This window comes from Eubalaena glacialis, chromosome 17, assembly GCF_028564815.1.
Source record: "Eubalaena glacialis isolate mEubGla1 chromosome 17, mEubGla1.1.hap2.+ XY, whole genome shotgun sequence".
Lineage (NCBI taxonomy): Eukaryota > Metazoa > Chordata > Mammalia > Artiodactyla > Balaenidae > Eubalaena > Eubalaena glacialis.
The window spans coordinates 58,259,005-58,278,270 of record NC_083732.1 but is presented as its reverse complement, the minus strand read 5'-3'; the positions used below and the strand labels follow the sequence as shown (position 1 = coordinate 58,278,270).

Below are 19,266 nucleotides of genomic sequence, written 5' to 3'. Positions count from 1 at the left end.
CACTATATCTTTCTTTGAGACTTTACTTTCATTTCTTTTACACCTTCTATTAAAGCAGAAGAATGCTGAACTCTTAAGAATCTAGATCGAGGTTGAGAAAGAAGATATAATATTTCTTATAAGATGCACAGTAGGTAGCATACAGACCTTTCTTTAGGGAAGGAATGCCCAAAGCAGACACGAGGAGGAAAAGGATTTCACACTCTCTTCTGAAGAAGCATGAGTGAAGGACCACAGTTGCCGTGGAAGCAAAATCTCAGAAGGAATGACCAGATTCTTTTAGTAGCTGCCTGTTTTTTGCCAAGACTATCTGCTGATAGCCCTAAGCCCCAGGCAGCTGACTGCAATGCCTGTTAATATGTGAAAGACTAGTAACATTTTGCTGTTTCCATTCTCTCCCTATAAGAACTGAACGTGGAACAGGTGTGGGCAGGGAAGCAGAAAAGTCCCTTGGAGAGTTATAAATTAGCCTGGTCCTGGGTTGAGTTCATGCGCATCTCTGAGGAACCCCATTCCTTCCCAAGGCATTCCAAGTAGATGAAGGGAATCTAACAGGAACCAAACAGTCTGCAGTGTGTCTACATTCTAAGAAAGAATGCCAGAAATTTCAGACTCAGATTGAAATCTTTGTCATAGTTTTCTTTTCTTGTGATCCAATTTCCTCTTAATCAAGAGGGATTTTGTCTCTGCATTGTCGGACCACAGTTAACATTATCAGATGCTGTTGAACTCTGAAAACACATCTGACAGATTTCTAGATAGAGTAGTAAATCGTCTCCTCAATTGTCTTAATCCTGGGAGGTAAATGACCTACAGGATGGAAAACTGACATCAACATATTTTTTAAAATAAATTTGTCTCACAATCAGAAGTAATTAAAGTTCTTACCTTTTTTATGCTCTTAGACAGCAGTTTTCAATCAGTGTGGTTAACTGCATGTCAAGATTGGAGGAAAGTATACAGTTTAAAAATCTATAGAACTGTTGTATGAAGAAAAAATTCTATTTGTCTTACTTTAAGAAATTACTCAGTGTTGAGCCCTGAGCATTTTTACCTGGTTTAGGACACTTAATAGATGGTTCTTTTCCTGTCCAACTGATCTATCTATACAGTCCTTTTTTAAAAACTATATTTCAGTCTTTGTTCTGAGAATTGAAAAAATGGTTTTTCTGTATGAACTTGAAGTTCTGCTAAGGAAGGTTGTGTTATTAAAAACAAAAGTTCGGGTAGGGGTTGCTTCTGATAGCATTCACTTATTTTGTCTTTAAATAGTCTGCTTTAACAAAATATTTGAAAAGATTTGTTGTAATAATCTCTGAAATTCAGTGTGTGTGTTGGTCTCAATTTAAAGATTTTGTAAAAAAAATAATTGGACCAAAATTTTGACTATCGTCTTGTGTATTAATAGGATTTGTCTATAAAATAATTCAAACGTGGGACTAAAACACCAGGCCCTTGTCTCCCCCCTTATCTGGGCCTCACTTTTCTCATCTGGTAAATGGAGGTTGGATGAGGTGATTTCTAAAGTCTGTATCGAATAGAGTTGAAGACAAAAGAAAAAGGCAACTTAGGACCTTTGATGAGTAGAGTGAAAAGAGGCACATGCCTTACATCAGACATCTGGGTTTGAGTCTCAGGTATAATTCGCTATAGGAAGTTATGTGTCATTGTATTCAGCTATAAAATGGGGACTAAGAGCTATATTGAAAGCTGTTGAGGTTTCAATGGAAACAAGCCTATAATGTTCCCAGCACAACTTGTGCACATATTTTATGCTCCTATAAATGGTAGGACCATATTTTAAGGTCAGGAAAAACCTAAGGCTGAACACATGATTGGATCTAGCGATTTCCACTCTGGCACTTGGAGAAGAAAGGGCGTGGTCCTATCACTGTCCTTTACCAACAGAGACGCCCTTCTGCTCTATGAAACTGGAGCCGTCAGGGTTTAAAAAAAGCACAGCATCACAGGGAAGGCACTGCATCTTGGCAAGAAGCGCTTAACATAGTTTCCACCGTCACCAAATTCTCTTCCCACCCCACATCCCACTTCTATTTAAATCCCAGGCCCTCCACCGGCCCATACTCATTTTAGCCAGTGCCCAGGCTAGCAGCAGAGAAGAGAAAGGTAGCATGGCTCCAGGGGAAAAGGAAAGGGAGGAGGGGCCAGCCAAGAGTGCCCTCCGGAAGGTACGCACAGCCACCCAGGCTATCAGCTTGGCCCGAGGCTGGCAGCAGTGGGCCAATGAGAACAGCATCAGGCAGGCCCAGGAGCCCACAGGCTGGATGCCAGGAGGGACCCAGAACCCACCCCAAGCTTCTGGACCAGTGATACACCCCACCACCCACCGGAAAGCTCAGAGTGCCCCAAAGTCTTCCTCCCCAAAGCCAGAGGGACATGGAGACGGACAAAGCTCAGAGGAAGCCACCGAGGTCTCTCAGATCAGAAGGAAAGAGGTGACCAAAACAGTTGTCAGCAAGGCTTATGAGAGAGGAGGGGATGTGGGCCACCTCAGCCACAGATACGAGAAGGATGGTGACGCGCCTGAAGCTGGGCAGCCAGAGAGTGAAATGGACAGAATCCTCCGCGGCCATGGCTCCCCAACGCGGAGGAGAAAATGTGCCAACCTGGTATCTGAGCTGACCAAAGGCTGGAAAGAGATGCAGCAGAAGGAGCGGGAGGAGCCCAAGTTCAGGAGCAACAGCATAGACACAGAGGACAGCGGCTACGGAGGGGAGACGGAGGAGAGGCTGGAGCAGGATGCAGAGCGGGCGGCCGCTGCCAGAATCAAACGCCCCTTGCCCTCCCAGTAAGTGAACGCATCTTCCAACTCCTTATCCCGCTCTTGAGCCCCAGGCAGCTGGGGGAATCCCAGAGAGCAGGGAAGGACTACCAAAGTCAGAGCGAGACTCTCACAGATCGGGCAGGCAGCAAGGTCTGGGGAAAGGCATGCCCCTGGGCTAAGAGGGCAGTACCAAACTCAGTCATGGACCTTTGGGCCAAGGGCCTGCACTATTTGGTTTCTCCTTTCTGTTTTGAACACTCAAGGTTTAGCCACAACAAAGATGAAGCCACCGGAGAGGGGTATCTGCTTTGGGTAAATGTTTTAGGTCAATTCTATAATGAGTAACAAATTGGCTTATTTGTCTGCAGAGACAAGTATTTGCTGGTAGACTGAGAGGAGAAACCTTTCCCCTGTCCAAAATGTCTAAAATATTTTCAAGAGACACATCTACCCAAATAGTGCCCCTGGAACACGGATTTCTGTGAGCCTGTATACAGGTGGGAAGCTGCTGTCTGACGTGAAAGCAAGCTCTGAAGTCAGACCCAAGTTCAAATTCCAGCTCTGCCCTGACTATAGTTAACAATACTGTATTATACACTTGAAAGTTGCTAAGAGAATCTCTCTTAAATGTTCTCACCACAAAAAAAAACCTGCTTATTTTTCTAAACCCATTTCCTCCTTTGTAAAACAATGGCAACAGTAACCTTTTGGAATAAATTCTGTTGTATTGGGAGGAGATGAGAACTTAGCACAGTGCCTGCACATAAGCTCACTATATGAAAGTTATTACTCCTCATATAGATTTTATTATTTAGCAATTTTTCAAACTTTCAGAAAACTTTGTTCTGCTTATAAACAAAGATAGAAATGCTATTAAAGCTAGGTAATTAAAATATCACAATCCGAAAACAATTAAATGCACACACACACACACACACACACACACACTGACTCAAACTGATACTTTAGTCTGACAAGAAATGCATGTTTTGTTTCAAGACAGTAACTGCCTCCACATAACAAAGTCAGGATTTCTCACTCAACAACCACAGGATATCAGAATATAGGAAAAGTCTCAGATGTGGTGAATGCTTATAAACTGACTCCTTCTGGGAACGGTTAGATGTGTAGGTGTTTTTTTCAACTTTTATGAAATAATCAGAAAGTAAAGAACAAAACTGGTTACCTTATTTGACAAAAAGCTGTCACAGTTTGTGACTTTAAAGATGTTTTGAAAGAATTAGCACTATTATATTGAAAGCTTTCAAGAAAAATGAAATGGCAGACTTAGATAATCATAATTCCGTGTGCATTTAGTGTGTGCTATGGGTATTTTACGTGCTTTGTCCTTAGAACTCTCACAATGAGGTAGGTAATATCCCATTTTAGGGATGAGAGCACTGCAGCTCAGAGGGAAATTTCACTCAGCAAGTTAGTGACCTGAGATGTGTATGCCTGTCTCCAAATGCAATGCTTTGAAACCAGACGTGATGCTACTTCTCATGCAGCACCTTGAGGATGCATTCAGAGATCTAGATTTGTGCTCTACTTACATTCACATAGGCATTCATAATCAGAAATCACTATTCTACCAGACCATAGGGAACCATAGTCTAAGTTTTGGCCTTGTGAATTTGGGGGGTGTGTGCGCTACAAAACGAAACAAAAGAACAGAATAAACCCAACGGAATAAAGACTAAGGGTGGCACAATGACGATCTTCCTGTCAGCATGTTTTGAACTGGCCAGAGGTAGGGAGGTGACAGCTGGCACCAATCTCCAACGCATGTACTCTTCTTTGGCACTTGTCTAAGTATTTATTCATTTAATCCTCAAAACATTCTCATGGGGTAGGCATAATTATTATCCTCATGGGATAGATGGGAACATGAGACAAAGAAGTATTAGGGAATTTGTATAAGATTGTACACCCCATGGGGTTTGAACCCAGGCACTCTGGATCCAGAGCCCACCCTCTTGACCACTACTCTAAACTGTCTCACCTGGAAGTGAGAACTTGCATACCGGACCCTTCTGTTGGTTCCCCCAAACAGACATGTACATGGACACCTTCTTAGTGTGATAGAGAGACACCTTTGAATGAGAGACAGATTTGAATCATGGTTACTTTGGCAAATCCTAAGTTTCTTTGTTCTCATCTAAAAAAAATAGATGTGATAATCCATAGAGTTATTTTGGTATTAATTATGTAAAGCAACGGACCCAGGAAAGCTACTTAATAAGTTGTACTCATTATAATGCAAGGGGCCAGCCCTGGTGATCCCAACACTACGAGATGCTAGGAGATTGGCTCTCAGGGTTTGGGGAGGAGAATGGGAATGAAATCTCTTCCTTCCTTCTTTGTTCCTTTCCCTCAGTCTTAGAATACGTAGGGTACCAGAATGTTGTACACAGCAACAGCAGCTCTGAATGTCAGCAGTAATCCTAGCTATGCTCAGGAAGCTTCAACAGAAGCCCAATGGGACTTTTTACCTGATGGGACTCTCACATACTGCTTGAGAAAGGAATGTGGCATTATTGAGGAGGCCTATGTGAAAGGGGGTTTTGTTCATTTATTTTTAATTCTAAGCACCATTCTTTCCCCATATCCACTAATAGGGAGAAAATTATGTGTCACGAATATTTAAGTAGAAAAAAAGTTTTCTTGGTGGTTAAGATGTTCTATGGATAACAGAGACAAGTCAGGTTTGGTAGAAAGTAGAAATATTCTTTACCAGTAGAGTTTTACTAACTGGGGCTTTACTATGAAAATGATTTCTATTTTATGCTTTATTTTTTAAATATTCAGTCTTTTGATTGTATAGCTATGTGACTTGTTTGGTCCAGCTCCTTTAGACAAAGGAAATTTTACTTCCCATACAGTAATGATGCAATATTGAAATGACAATCACTCATCCATCCTCTCCTCCAAGTTCTGTTTGGCAAAAATACTAATGGTTGAGCATGACGGTGCGTTTTATAGAAAAGGGAACTGAGCGCAGAGATGTATACAAGTCATAGAGCTAGTAAGTGATGACATTGGGAAGGCTGATGCTAGAGCTTGCATTCTTAACCACTGTGTTAGACTGATTCTCTGAGGACAGAATGGACTCAAGAAATCAAATGGAGATCAAAGCATCAGCTTAATTAGTGGAATCCCAATAACTCCCAAACTGTAGTGTTTTGGTACAACTATACTGAAGATATTTGCTAGATATGAAGGGGAAAGTATGGCTTTCTAATATTTGCCCCCAGTTCTCGAGCTTGGAACCCTTTCCATGGACTCTGAGGACAGTTGCCCATCTGCAAGGAGAAGCACAGGCTTGGCTCCCAAACCTGGTTGATAACAGAAAGGAGAGCACAGTTTTGAATTCAGTCACCCTGCTTCTGATAAATGTGACCCCGTAGATATCAATCTCCCATTAACCAAATTGGCTATACTTCCTGTGGCGAAGGGCAAGCAAACCAGTGGACAGAGGAGCAGATTCTCCCCAGAACTTCCCTGAGAAGTTGGAAAGGGTGGCGGAAGTTCTTCAGTTTACTGACAGAGAAGTGTTCTAGCCTAAGATATGGATGTGGTGCCAGTCTTTGAATATCGCTTTGCTTCTATAAATGTATACGAGATTGTCTTTCTAAAGCTCAATCTAAACTATTATTCACATTTTTACTTGAAATTTAGAAAAACAGGATAAGCTGATATATTAAGTCTTACATTCATTGATCAGGAGGATACTCAGGGTATAAGACTTTCTAATCCTGATTTAAACCTGAAACTTCCATACTTTTTTAAAATTGGAAATACTAAGACAATATAGAACGTTTATAAGATAGAGAAAATTAAATACTCATTAAGATAAATTTTCTTCTAGTACTTCTTTAAAACAACCTTGTCTATTTTCTAATTCTTGCTAATAGGACCAATTCTTTTGCTTTCCTTTTCTCTTATTACTGGGAATTACAGTTTGACCATATAACAAATGGAAATTAAGATTTAGTAGGTGCTTTTTTAGATGTTTCTCTTCTTCACAGAGTTATTACCTCACCAACCCCAACCCTTATCCCAAATGACATAGAGTGTCAACACTCAGGGAATTTAAGTTCCTAATTAAAATTAGAAGAAAAAATACGACATCAATGAATGAGAGACCCATATAACATACAGTTTAAACAAATTACCTCTGGATGATAATTTGAATATTTTTCTATTTTTCTGCTTCTTGTAAATTTTAAAATCCATACAGTTGGTGCAAAACAACATGGGTTTGAACTGTGTGGGTCCACTTATAAGCGGATTTTTAAAATAAATGCTTGCAACAGTATTACACAATCCATGGTTGGTTGAATCTATGGAGGTGGAACCATGGATACAGTGTAAGTGTAGAGTTATACTCGGATTTTCAAGTGCTTGAAAGATCAGAACCCCTCCCCCACCATTGTTCCCTTGAACAACCCGATGAGGATCCTGTAGTACTGTAGTATTTACCATAAAAAAAAATCCATGTATAAGTGGACCCACGCAGTTCAAGCCTGTGTTGTTCAAGGGTCAACTGCAATACCAGCATGAAAGAGAATTTTGGAAAAGAAAAAAAATCCACTGTCATCTAGATACCAACATAATTATTTTCAATTGTGCACATGCTCTTGATTTCTTCAGCCTGGTGTGTACACATTTTACATGGTTAGAATTGTACCATATATACTCAAAATGTGGTTTACTCTTGATTTTCATGAATGTCTTTTAGTGGTTATTCGCCATTCTTTTTTCATTATTGAATATTCAACTAGTACCTAAAAGAGTGTCTGGCACACAGTAGTTGTCCTAAGTACTTTAAGAGGGGATGGAAGGAATGTCAAAGTGCCCAGAAGCTCCTTAAAGGGAGGATGTATTATGTTTTATACTATAGGACAGAACCACAGGTGGTGCTCAGGAGACGAAAAGTATGAGTTAATAAATCATGCTATTCTTTTCACTTTCTTCTGAGATGTTTCAAGTCGCTTCTCCAGCAAGATGTTCCAGCCTCAAATGAGGCTGAGCTTTGGGTTTTGCCAGGATGACCCTGGGCTTGCTATTGAAGACTATGTCTGCCATGGATTGCCATCATTCCAAGGGCACTAGGTGTTTACTCTCCTTTGATCATGAGATCAAGCAGCCCATAATCTGAGCAGCTGAACAGGGACAGTCTATGGAGATGCAGATGAAGACGAGGACCAGCAGGGTTGAGGGAAATGCATTCCACTTCAGGGCAGTGTAGTTCCTAGCACTTTTCCATACATGTATGATTTTTTTAAGTTGTGATAATTGTGTAAACAGTTTTTGTATGCTGCTTTTTCCCAATTAACTTTGTCATGTACTTTTGTCCATGTGGTTACAAAGAATAGCAGTGTTATACTCAGCAATGTACTCCTAGTTTGAATTCTACTGCAATAGTGAAACAATGCAGCAAGTGTAGGACACAAACCACGGGAATTAGTGAAAGGTCGCCATCTAGTGGATGTCCTTCCTCTTCGAAGAAAACAATGCTGGCGCAAGTATGCTTGCCTCTCTATCCAGAGTGTTAGCCCCCTGCATCTGAATGACCAGACTGCAGGAAGTGAGTTTGGATAGTGAGGAAGACCCACATCTGACCCGTTCCTGGGTTTTGAACAGCAAATTGTGAGAGTTCAGATAGAAGGGGCTATTGAGTTCAGGCATGCCATTCCGATAAGCAAATTCAACCCTGCTCTACATCTCCCACTTCCAATGCTTCCACCCATGAAGCCACTCGGAGCTGGGGAGAAGGATGGGTGAGTCACTTGTACGGATGAGGAATACAAATTTCTGACTTTTAGGTAGTCCAAGAGTTCATGCTTTACTCATAAAGGCAAAGACACCTAGAAAAAATTATTATCTCTTAGTTTTTTGAATTGTTCATATTTCTTTTATAATGAAACAATTATAGAGTTACATTAAGATGCATATGTACAAGAAGTACAAACAGAAAGCAACCCTTGGGTGTTAAAATATCAATATTTTGATTCTTCATCCTCTCTCTCTCTCTCTTTTAGGGCAAACAGATTCACAGAGAAACTCAACTGCAAAGCCCGGCAAAAATACAGCCAAGTGGGCAACCTGACAGAAAGATGGCAACACTGGGCTGATGAACACAGACAATCTCAGAAGCTCAATCCTTTCAGTGAAGAGTTTGATTATGAGTTGGCCATGTCCACCTGCCTGCACAAAGGAGATGAAGGCTACGGCTGTCCCAAGGAAGGAACCAAAACTGCCGAAAGGGCCAAGAGAGCCAAGGAGCACATCTACAGAGAAATCATGGACATGTGCTTCATCATCCAAACGATGGCTCACCACAGACAGGACGGCAAGATCCAGGTTACTTTTGGAGATCTCTTTGACAGATACATTCGTATTTCAGATAAAGTTGTGGGCATTCTCATGCGTGCCAGGAAGCATGGACTGGTTGACTTCGAAGGAGAGATGTTATGGCAAGGCCGGGATGACCATGTTGTGATTACTCTACTGACTGAACCTTCAACTGCACGAGCCAAACTTGACCCACTCTTGTCTTAATGCTAAATGCGGATGTAGTGAAAAGTAAAATGCAAACTGCTCTGTAATAAGTTGGTAAATATTAAACAATTTTTACATGATTGACTTTTTTGGCACTCTATTTAAGCACACACAAAGCATTTCAGAAAGCACATCGAGGACTATTCGTATACAACAGCATAAATATTTGAAATTCCATTTACCCTTTTAGGCAAAAATGTTTGGCTATTCTTTGCAAAACTACTATAAATCTTTAAATAAATAATTATATCTAAGAAAAATGCTGACTTCAGGGAAATATCAGCAAAACGTATTACAATGTGTCATTGTTCAGGAAAAAAAAAATTCCAGCAAGTTTGGCAAAACTAAATTTAAAATTTTCTAGGAAGCTTGACTTTGTACCATTATTTTTATCACTTAAAAAACAAGCACACAAAATAAGCACACAAATAAAAAGTTGTATTCAAATAAGATGCTGAAATTTCTCTGTGGACTTTGAATTTAATAGGTTTCCAACAGAAATTAGCCACCTTTCTCTGATGTGATTTGCACAAATCACATAAAAAGACATTGCTGGTGGTCTTAGAGCCAGCAGAGAAGGCGGTTTTGTTCACTTTCTCTATGAAAGCAGAGCAAAGGTAAGACATTTAGATTTACCTGCCTTTGCAGGACTTCTTGGGGAAGTTTTATTTTTTCTCAAAACCTTAATGAGTCATGCTGTTTGAAGTAGAAATACAGAAAATGCTACAATGAATTGGAATGTTGAGTGTAGAAGAATCTGATAGAATCATGGGTAGATGAGAAACAGACTTGAGACATTTTAATTTACTTCATGCTGTAATAAATTTTTTGAAATATCTGAAAGTCCTAAAGCAGCAATATTAGTCCTGCCAAAGTGAAAAAAGTATAGCTTAATGATGACAGACAAATTTATTTGGCACTAATCTGTTACCTGTCAATTGTTCTCAATTAGATTTAATGTGTCTTGTATAATTTAAAAAACAAATTGAATAAAAAATGTGAGATTACAATTCTTAAAGAATTCAATGGAAGTTACTAAATGATATTATAGCACTTTGGTGTTAGATACAGAAATTAATGTCAAAGCACAATACCTCAAAGTAATAGACACTCATAATTGTTAGCCGTTAGGTTTAATATAAAGTATGGATTAAACTACCGTAAGAGTTATCCTTGTTTTCATGTATGATTCTCTTTCAAACTGAAAGTTCCAAAAATCTTCTTAAAGAAGAAAGTTTATACATTTTTGTTTCCATAATAGATTTGTTAAATTACAAATTAATGACTAATATTTCTAAGTAGGATTTCATATAAGATGTATACTTTTATCACAACAGTGAAACCTATGTCAAAATTTAAAAACATGGCACAAGAATAAAAGATACTTTCTTGTATTTTATGTTCTTGTTTTTATGTTACTATTTTGAAGTTATATTCCACAATACCACTTTCTGGTGTTTGAAATACAAAATTATAGAGTGCAACTAGGGTTACTTCTAGAATCGGTGGAATATTTAGACAAAGAGCACATATTCAACTCTGGACAGTAACAGTTTATGCAAGCATCGATGCAGATCATTCAAAGTTCAGTTTGTCTGAATTTGAGGATGGAATTTAAAAGTCTTCTTCTCAGAGAGCTTACATTAACACTCTTCTGAATAAGGTGTGACTGTAAAATCAGAAAGTTTTCTTAGAGGAAAATGCCTGCTATATGACAGATTTTTATCTTAAAAAAACTCCATGATAGGAAAAATCCATGGTTGAAAACCTTAAGGTTTTTAGACAAAAAAAGATGAGTAGAACTCAGGTGGCAAACATGTTAATGAAAGTCCTCATATTTTCATAGTCACCAAATAACATATGAAATAATTATATATAAAGTAAATATACTATCAATAGCACTTTACCTTTGGCGATTCTAAATTCCCAGTAACGGATAAGTGTACAGTTGGTTTCCAAATCTTCAGGATTTTTTTCCCAAACTTTCAATCGGATGTTTAAAGAGCTTGGGGTTACTGAAAGGTACATTTTTGTTTTTTTAACCTGTACTGTATGGACCTCCAAATGTTTGATGCCTTTTAATTTCTTTAACTTGAAGTTTTATGACTTCCTGATTCCCAAGTTCACCTTCTTATCACTTTGCCCACTTACATCAACAGGAGGGAAGTCTGCACTCGGACTTTCTTTCTCGCCCACACTGTGTTGGAAAATGAGGCTGCACCTATATTTTTACTTCTGCTTTTACTTTACCTTCCCCAACTCAAGTTCCTTTTTTTTTTTTAATGAATTTTTATTTTTGATATATATATTTTTAAATAAATTTATTTATTTATTTTTGGCTGCGTTGGGTCTTTGTTGCTGTACGCGGGCTTTCTCTAGCTGTGGCGAGCAGGGGCTACTCTTTGTTGTGGTGCGTGGGCTTCGCATTGCAGTGGCTTCTCTTGTTGAGGAGCACAGGCTCTAGGTGCACGGGCTTCAGAAGTTGTGGCATGCGGGCTCAGCAGTTGTGGCTCGTGGGCTCTAGAGCGCAGGCTCAGTAGTTGTGGCGCACGGACTTAGTTGCTCCGCGGCATGTGGGATCTTCCCAGACCAGGGCTCGAACCCGTGTCCCCTGCATTGGCAGGCAGATTCTCAACCACTGCTCCACCAGGGAAGCCCCCCCTTTTTTTAAATACTACCAACAGATATATTAGGTACTGTTTCTCACATGATATGGGAATAATTCTGAGTAAAGTAGAATTTCATTTCAATGGGAACTCATGCTAGAGGAAGTACCGCTGTACTTTATTGTCACTATTTTCAGGGATTACAGAAGCAGGGAACCATCTGGCCCATGTTAAAGTGGCCTCTTAATGCAGATGCCTCCTAGAATATGCATTTTCATTCCCAGTACCAAGGATGTTTCTTGATACACAGTAAGAACACAATGTCTGCAGAAGTATTTAATTTATAAATGTGCCATATGACCTAACTTCTTGGCCTAGAGGTTTTCAGAGTGCTGTGGTTCAATATCATCCCAGCAAGGACTATCTCATGGCATTGTGTGCCCAGATTTGGGGGGCACCCCTGTATCTAACAAAATCACATTGCATTTACTTTTTGACCAATAAATTCCAATCCCCAAATTTCCTTTTAAGATACAACTCAAACAATATGAAAATACATATGCATAACATAGTATACTATTTTTAATCGTAAAATAATGCAATAACCTAATACATATAGGAAAATGGCTGAAAAAAGCATGGTACATACACATGGATGCAGCTCTGAAAAAAGTAAGGAAAAGGTTGCAGGGGAGATTAAGATGGCAGAGAGGAGAATGCTGAGCTCACCTCACCCCAGGAACACATCAAAAATACAACTTCACATGGAGCAATTCTCACTGAAAACAAACTGGAGACTGGTAGAAAGGCTATTCTGCAACGAAGCCTCTGAAGAAAGATTCACACAGAGCCAGGTAGGAAGGGAGGAGCAGCTGTCAGATCAGGGCCTGCGCCCTGAGCAGGGAACACATAGAGGAGGGGTATATATCACAAGCTCGGGGATCCTGCCTGGGAGTGAGGGGCTCGAGACACATATTGGGCACCCCTAGACCTGGAGTCCGACACTGGGAAGATAAGCCCCTTTAGCTGGTTTGAAAACCAGTGCACCTTACCAGAGGGCTATTAAGAACCGAGACTCTGCTAGTGAAGAGTGCCCACGTGCTTGATTACTTCCAGGAATAAGCCAGAGGAAGCAGTAAATTAGACTCAGTAAAACAGGTGAATGGGTGAGTGTATGGAGGGAGCAGGGTGATGGTCAGGAGAGGAGAAAGAAAGCAAATAGTTCTTTTGTAAACACTCTAGTACATATATTTTGGTAAACAAATATACACAATTACTGTTGGGTACATAGCAAGGAATGAAATTTGCCGGCCAAATTTAGCTTTAGTAGAATACTGCCAAAAAATGTTTTCCAAAGTTATTCCACTTCACATTCCTTTTTAAAATAGCGTTTATTGGCTGTTTTAATACTCCTAGGAATTGCCAAAGTCTTCTGCCCTTTTTGTCTTTTGAGTCGTAGTCATTGTATATTGTGTATATGAGACCTTCATTAATCTGTGTATTACAAAAACCTTCTACTCTGTTGGTTGCCTTTTCATTTTTAATGATGTCTTTTGATGAAAAGCTCTTAAAATTTTAATGTAGTATAATTTACCATTGTTTTTCTTTATAGTTAGTGCTTTTCTGTCCAATTTATGTGTATCCTAAAGTCATGATGATATTCTCCTATATTTTTCAACTAAAAGCATTATTTTTTTACCTTCAACATTTAGATCTACAATCTGTAATTAATTTTTGTATGTGGTATGAGATGGGTCAAGATTTTTTGTTCCATACAGACATCCAATTAATCCAGCATCATTTATTGAAAAGACCATTCTCTCCACTATGCAGCAGCATCATCTTTTTAAAAAATCAGTCTGTTTCTAGACTCTTGACTTTAATCCATTCTTTTGTATATCCTTTGACCAATACCACATTGTTGTAAACACCTTTTTAATAGATCATGATTATCTAGTATTTAAGACCACAGCCTCATTCTTCACTGTTGCCTCAGCTGTTCTTTGCCTTTACATTTCCATATAAATTATAGACCAGTTTAATTTCCACAAATAAACCTGGCTGAGATTTTCCCTGCCAATACAGATTGATTTTAGAGAACTGACATCTTTCAATTTTGTCTTTATATCATGAGCATGGTATATCCTTCCTACTTACGTCTATCTTTTTGTTATATATCCGATTTTTTCAATGGTATTGCAAAATGACAGTATTTTAAGCTTCATTTTCTAATTGTTGGTTTAGAAAGAATAAAAAGAAAGGTTTTTACTCTTTTTTTAATATTGAACTTGTCTTTAGTGACCTTGGTAAATCAACTGATTTCAATAGTTTGATCTTTTTGGAATTTTCTATGTCCACAATTGTGTCCTATACAAATGACATTTAAAGTCTTTTCTTCCCAGTCCTTATGCCTTTTCTTTATCTTGCTTTATTGAACTGGTTGGAACTTCCAGGATAATGTTGAATAGAAGTGATGAAAGCAGTTATCATTGTTACGTTTCCTACTTCTGGGAGGAAACTTTCAATAATTCACCATTAAAGATGATGCTTCCTGTACATTTTTCAAGGATAATTTTTTATCAGATTGAGGAAGATCCCTTCTTTCCTAATTTGCTAAGTTTTTATCATAAACAGGCACTGAAATTGATCAAATGCTTCTTTTGCTTCTATAGAGATGATCATGGATTTTTTTTCTTTAAATGTGGAAAATAATACCAATTTAAAAATAACTACTGTTGCTTTCCTGGCAAAAACTCAATTTGGTTGTAATATATTATTCTTTCATACATTGCTAAATTTGATTTGTGAATATTTTATGTAGGATTTTGTATCTATACTCATACCATGCTGTTCTGTAATTTTTTTGGTAAGGATTGTAAAGTTTTGGTATCAAGGTGGTGATAGCCTCAATAACATAAGTTCTCCCTTTTCTCAGTACCCTGGAAGAGTTCATGTAAGACTGATACTTTATTTTTCCTTAAATACTTAAAAGGATTACCCAGTGGAAGCATACAGACCTGAGTTTTTTGTGGGAAAGATTTTTTTTTTTAATTAAGAGATTCAGTTTCTTTAATACAAAAATTTTATTTCTTCTTGGGTCATTTTTAATAAATTGTTTTCCAAAACATTTTTGTTTCATCTACATTGTCAAGTTTATTGATGCAAAGTTCTTCACAATATCTTATCTCTTTAAGGTTCAATGGCTCCAGTGATGTCTCCCTTTAAATTCTTAACAGTGATTTGTCTTTTTCTTAATCTTGCTCGAGGTTTACAATTTTATTATTCTCAGAATTTCTGTTCTGTATGCTTGTTTTAAATTTTACTGATTTTTGCTCAGATCTTTATTGCGTTTTTCCTTCTATTTTCATTAGGTTAAATTTGTTACTGTTCTTCTAGCTGCTTGAGATGGAAGCTTACAGCCTTTTCTTCTGCCTGTCACTTAATATTACTATACCCCCAAAACCTATCTCAAGAATTCTCGGGCTTCCCTGGTGGCGCAGTGGCTGGGAGTCTGCCTGCTAATGCAGGGGACACAGGTTCGAGCCCTGGTCTGGGAAGATTCCACATGCGGCAGAGTAGCTGGGCCCGTGAGCCACAATTACTGAGCCTGCGCGTCTGGAGCCTGTGCTCTGCAACAAGAGAGGCCGCGATAGTGAGAGGCCCGCGCACCACGACGAAGAGTGGCCCCCGCTTCCCACAACTAGAGAAAACCCTCGCACAGAAACGAAGACCCAACACAGCCATAAATAAATAAAAAAAAGAATTCTCTTTTCACTCAGTCTATAATCTCCAAGGGCATCTCATCCACAGGTTATGGCTTCAACATCTACCTATATGTTGTTGATTTAAACTTTTTTTTATCTATCAGAACAGAATATTAATTCCCCCCTGCCCCCAATCTGTTCTCTAGTTTCTCATGTTATACTATAATAAGGTCCACAACTAACCTAATTTCCCTATCTGCTGCTAGTTTCTACTCTTTGTACATCACCCATCTCGATGAATAATATATTCCTAACAAAAAAACCTGAGAGCTATCCTTAACTCTTTCTAACACCCAATTAATAACCATATCTTGTTAATCCTAATTCCTAAATCTCTTTCAAATCCATGCCTCCTTTCTTATCACTATTGCTACTATTCTTGTTCAGACCTCAACATTTTCTCTCTGGACTTTTCAACAGTCTTATTAGTCTCCTTGTCTCTAATTTGTTTCTCTACTAATCTACTTTGCACAGACATCATTCTAAAGTGGAAATGTGATCATAACATTCTTGCACTCAAATTTTCTTAATCGCTCCTATGAGATTAAAAAAATCTAAATTTCTTGACACTGCACAACAACAGAGGTCTTTATGAAATTAGTCTTACCTTGCTATGCACTCCCCACCAAGAAAACCAGGGACATAATTTAAAAATAACAAATGACTTGCACTTCCTCACGTGCCAAGTACCCAAGTATATCCCCATTTTTTAAACTGTGCTGTTTCCTCTGCTTGAATGCATCCTTCCATCATTATTACTATTACCACCACCACACCACCACCATCGCTCCTAGAACCATTTTTCACATATAAAAGATAGTACATTTAATCAGACTTCTTAAATATAAAAATAACTTGATTATTCAATAAATCCAAACTCAAATTTATATTTATGTATTTAATTTTATTTGGTATACAGCACTATGACCTTACTGTAATTGAAATCCAATACAGGATTTTTTTATGATTAGTCAACTCCACAAAGACAATAATACTGCTGTGGAAGACCAAAGGGGGAAAAAAACTGATACATTTATTTACAGTTCCCTATATTGTAAACATTTAATCTATACACTGTTAGTAACTTTTAATGAGAGCTTTACTTAAACAAGGAAACGATGCCCTGTATTTCTATTCATATTCGGCAATAGCATATTAAATAGATTATCAGATTTTCTTTTTCATTAGCATTATGCTTTCTTTAGATAATTCTCTAAACTTTCAAAAGATCTAAATATATCCAAGTACTATACAACTAAATCTACTTAAGCCAACATATTTGGCTTATAATTTCATTTTTAGAATAATTTAAAGTGCTATAAACAACCTGGCAATCAACACTTTCTATAAGAACAAAACTACCTTTAAACATTAATTTACAAGATAATATACAATGTTTACCTGGAATAGCTGAAATTTCAGCACAAGGTCACTGTCACATGTATAATGGCAGGATTTTTTTGTTTTTGCATTACATGAAGCTTTGAAATTAACTGATGAATTATTGCCACAATGGCTTATTATTGGTTTCCTACAAAAGAGGATAAGAACTACTGATATATTTTATCTTTTTTTTTGTTTTTTTGAGGTCACTTGACAGTAAGTTTGCATATTCAACAAGTCTACTGAGTTACAATATTCTACTATAATCATTGCCCTTTTATAACAGCAAATGCTAATGGTGATTAATAACATATACCACTCAAAAAAAAAATCACAAGTTTTTTTTTTTTTTTTTCTTTTGAACAGGAACCTTATTTTGGGAGTTGGTGTGCAACAAGGCTAAAACAACAGAACTATAAAACAGTATACCTGACACAATATGTTGACAAAATATGCATCTGTTTCTTAGTTTTTGTAGTTATGATAATGCCCTGCTAAGCTACAGATATGTAAATAGTATATTTTCTTGCTTGATATATTAAATTCAGTAGAATCATCAAGTTCTCATTCTCCTTTGTCATTTTATAACTCTTTATCAGATAATTCAACGATGAAAGCATATGCCCAAACCTGCAGATCATGTGCACTGTGGTCTATTACAATCAGAATTCTCCTCAAATTTCATTTTTATTAAAATGAAATTGAGAATACAGGCAAAATTAATAAAGAGAATGTTGTACTGTGAATTAAAACTAGAACTCAGTGGTCTATGAAGTATGCATTGTTTTGGCATGTGTTTTTTCCTTTCTAAGAATAACTAAGCTGAGCATGTCCAAAAGTCACCTGTGCCAACCTCACAAATACAGTAGTACCTAGTCTTCATTCCCTCAATATCCCAGGTTAGACTACTCTACTAAAACAATCAATATAGTTTAAAAAATAATAAACCAAAATAGGTTCAACAAAAGAGCACCATCCTATTAGGAGACTGAGAAAACATGGATTATAGATGAGGTGGTCACTATGATCAAAATGCTACCAAAATTCTGACAAACCCTAAGCTGTTACACTGCAGGGACCCACGCCATGGTCTAACCCTAAAGACCTCTGGGACAGAAACATGATTTTAAAAATAAATTCCAAAATTATAGCTGTAAGAAATGGTGATATGAACTATTTTTAAAGCATGAGTTACATGTTACATTGTATTGCTTCTTGAACTTTCCAAACAATGCTTGTTTGTCCATGTCAGGTTTGGGCCATTATCCTGCTAAGAGAGAGAGCATTATATTCATTCAAAAGCCCAGATTTCAATGTCTTGGATAAAGAAGTCTTCCTTCTTAGAAAGTGTATGATTTCCAAATGTTTTACAAGAATGGCTTCTTCCATGGTAGAGATCTCCATCAAGCCACAGGGCAAATTCTCCCCTGTAATACACAGTAGAAAATAGTTCTAACGAAAATCTTTTAATACTTATGACCTAAGTTGTAAAAGAATAATTGCAGAGGTTGTAAAATATTAATTTAATGAGACATTTCAATATTCAACAACTCTAAAAATCTTTTTTTCAAAACCATTCCCTACTCTTTTCCACACAAAGTGGCACAAGGCAACTTTGTTTTGTTCATATCCCATTATAAAATCACTTAACATATAGATCAAGGAGTAAGATGACCCCTCTAAAATTATAGAATTAGCTTTTGAGGCAGGTACTACTCTGTTATTCTTTGCCTGGTATTATGAATTTCTCTTTGCTGTTCGGTTTTAATATATTTAACATGAGTTTCTTAGAGACATGAAAACTCCCTATCATCTAAAATAAAATGTTTGGTTAATGTTAAGGGTTCAATCTCTAACTCACAGCTGAGGAAACTTTAGACTTGAGTTGTTCAAGGTCCCACATGTGATTTATGTTGAAGCTGGAATTTGAATCAGGTCTATCTGACTCCAAAGCCTATATTCAGTCCATCACATGATTTTGATTTCTTTGGGGCTCCTGTTTGGAATTCTGGAATATCAAGTCCTTATAGCTCCCATTTTCTGAGCCTGTACTCACCTTCAAAGACTGTAAACTTGTCTTAATTTGTTATCAACTGACCCAATGGTTAGTTTAGCTTGCTGGAATCATGTTGCATCATTAACACTAAGTTCCAGCAAATATCTA

General features: G+C 37.7%; 2 protein-coding genes across 12 annotated transcripts in view; one reads left to right on the top strand and one right to left on the bottom strand.

Annotated features, from left to right (window-relative positions):
- The first annotated feature begins 2,132 nt into the window (after positions 1 to 2,132).
- On the top strand, positions 2,133 to 9,349 carry ABRA (actin binding Rho activating protein). Its single transcript, XM_061171729.1, has 2 exons — positions 2,133 to 2,809; positions 8,830 to 9,349. Exons 1-2 carry the CDS (start codon positions 2,133 to 2,135, stop codon positions 9,347 to 9,349), a joined length of 1,197 nt encoding a protein of 398 aa, XP_061027712.1.
- Positions 9,350 to 16,645: 7,296 nt separating this feature from the next.
- OXR1 (oxidation resistance 1) overlaps positions 16,646 to 19,266 on the bottom strand; it is a 633,889-nt gene continuing 631,268 nt past the window's right edge. For all 11 annotated transcript variants that reach the window (XM_061171297.1, XM_061171296.1, XM_061171299.1 and 8 more), the window contains one exon: positions 16,646 to 18,529. In XM_061171297.1, the coding sequence (XP_061027280.1) occupies positions 18,394 to 18,529 (136 nt within the window). In that variant the 3' untranslated portion in view covers positions 16,646 to 18,393. The remainder of the gene's footprint in view (positions 18,530 to 19,266) is intronic.

Coding starts and splice junctions, on each gene's coding strand:
- ABRA (XM_061171729.1), top strand. CDS start 2,133: ATGGCTCCAGGGGAAAAGGAAAGGGAGGAGGGGCCAGCCAAGAGTGCC. Junction 2,810..8,829: donor AAACGCCCCTTGCCCTCCCA/GTAAGTGAACGC, acceptor TCTCTCTTTTAG/GGCAAACAGATTCACAGAGA.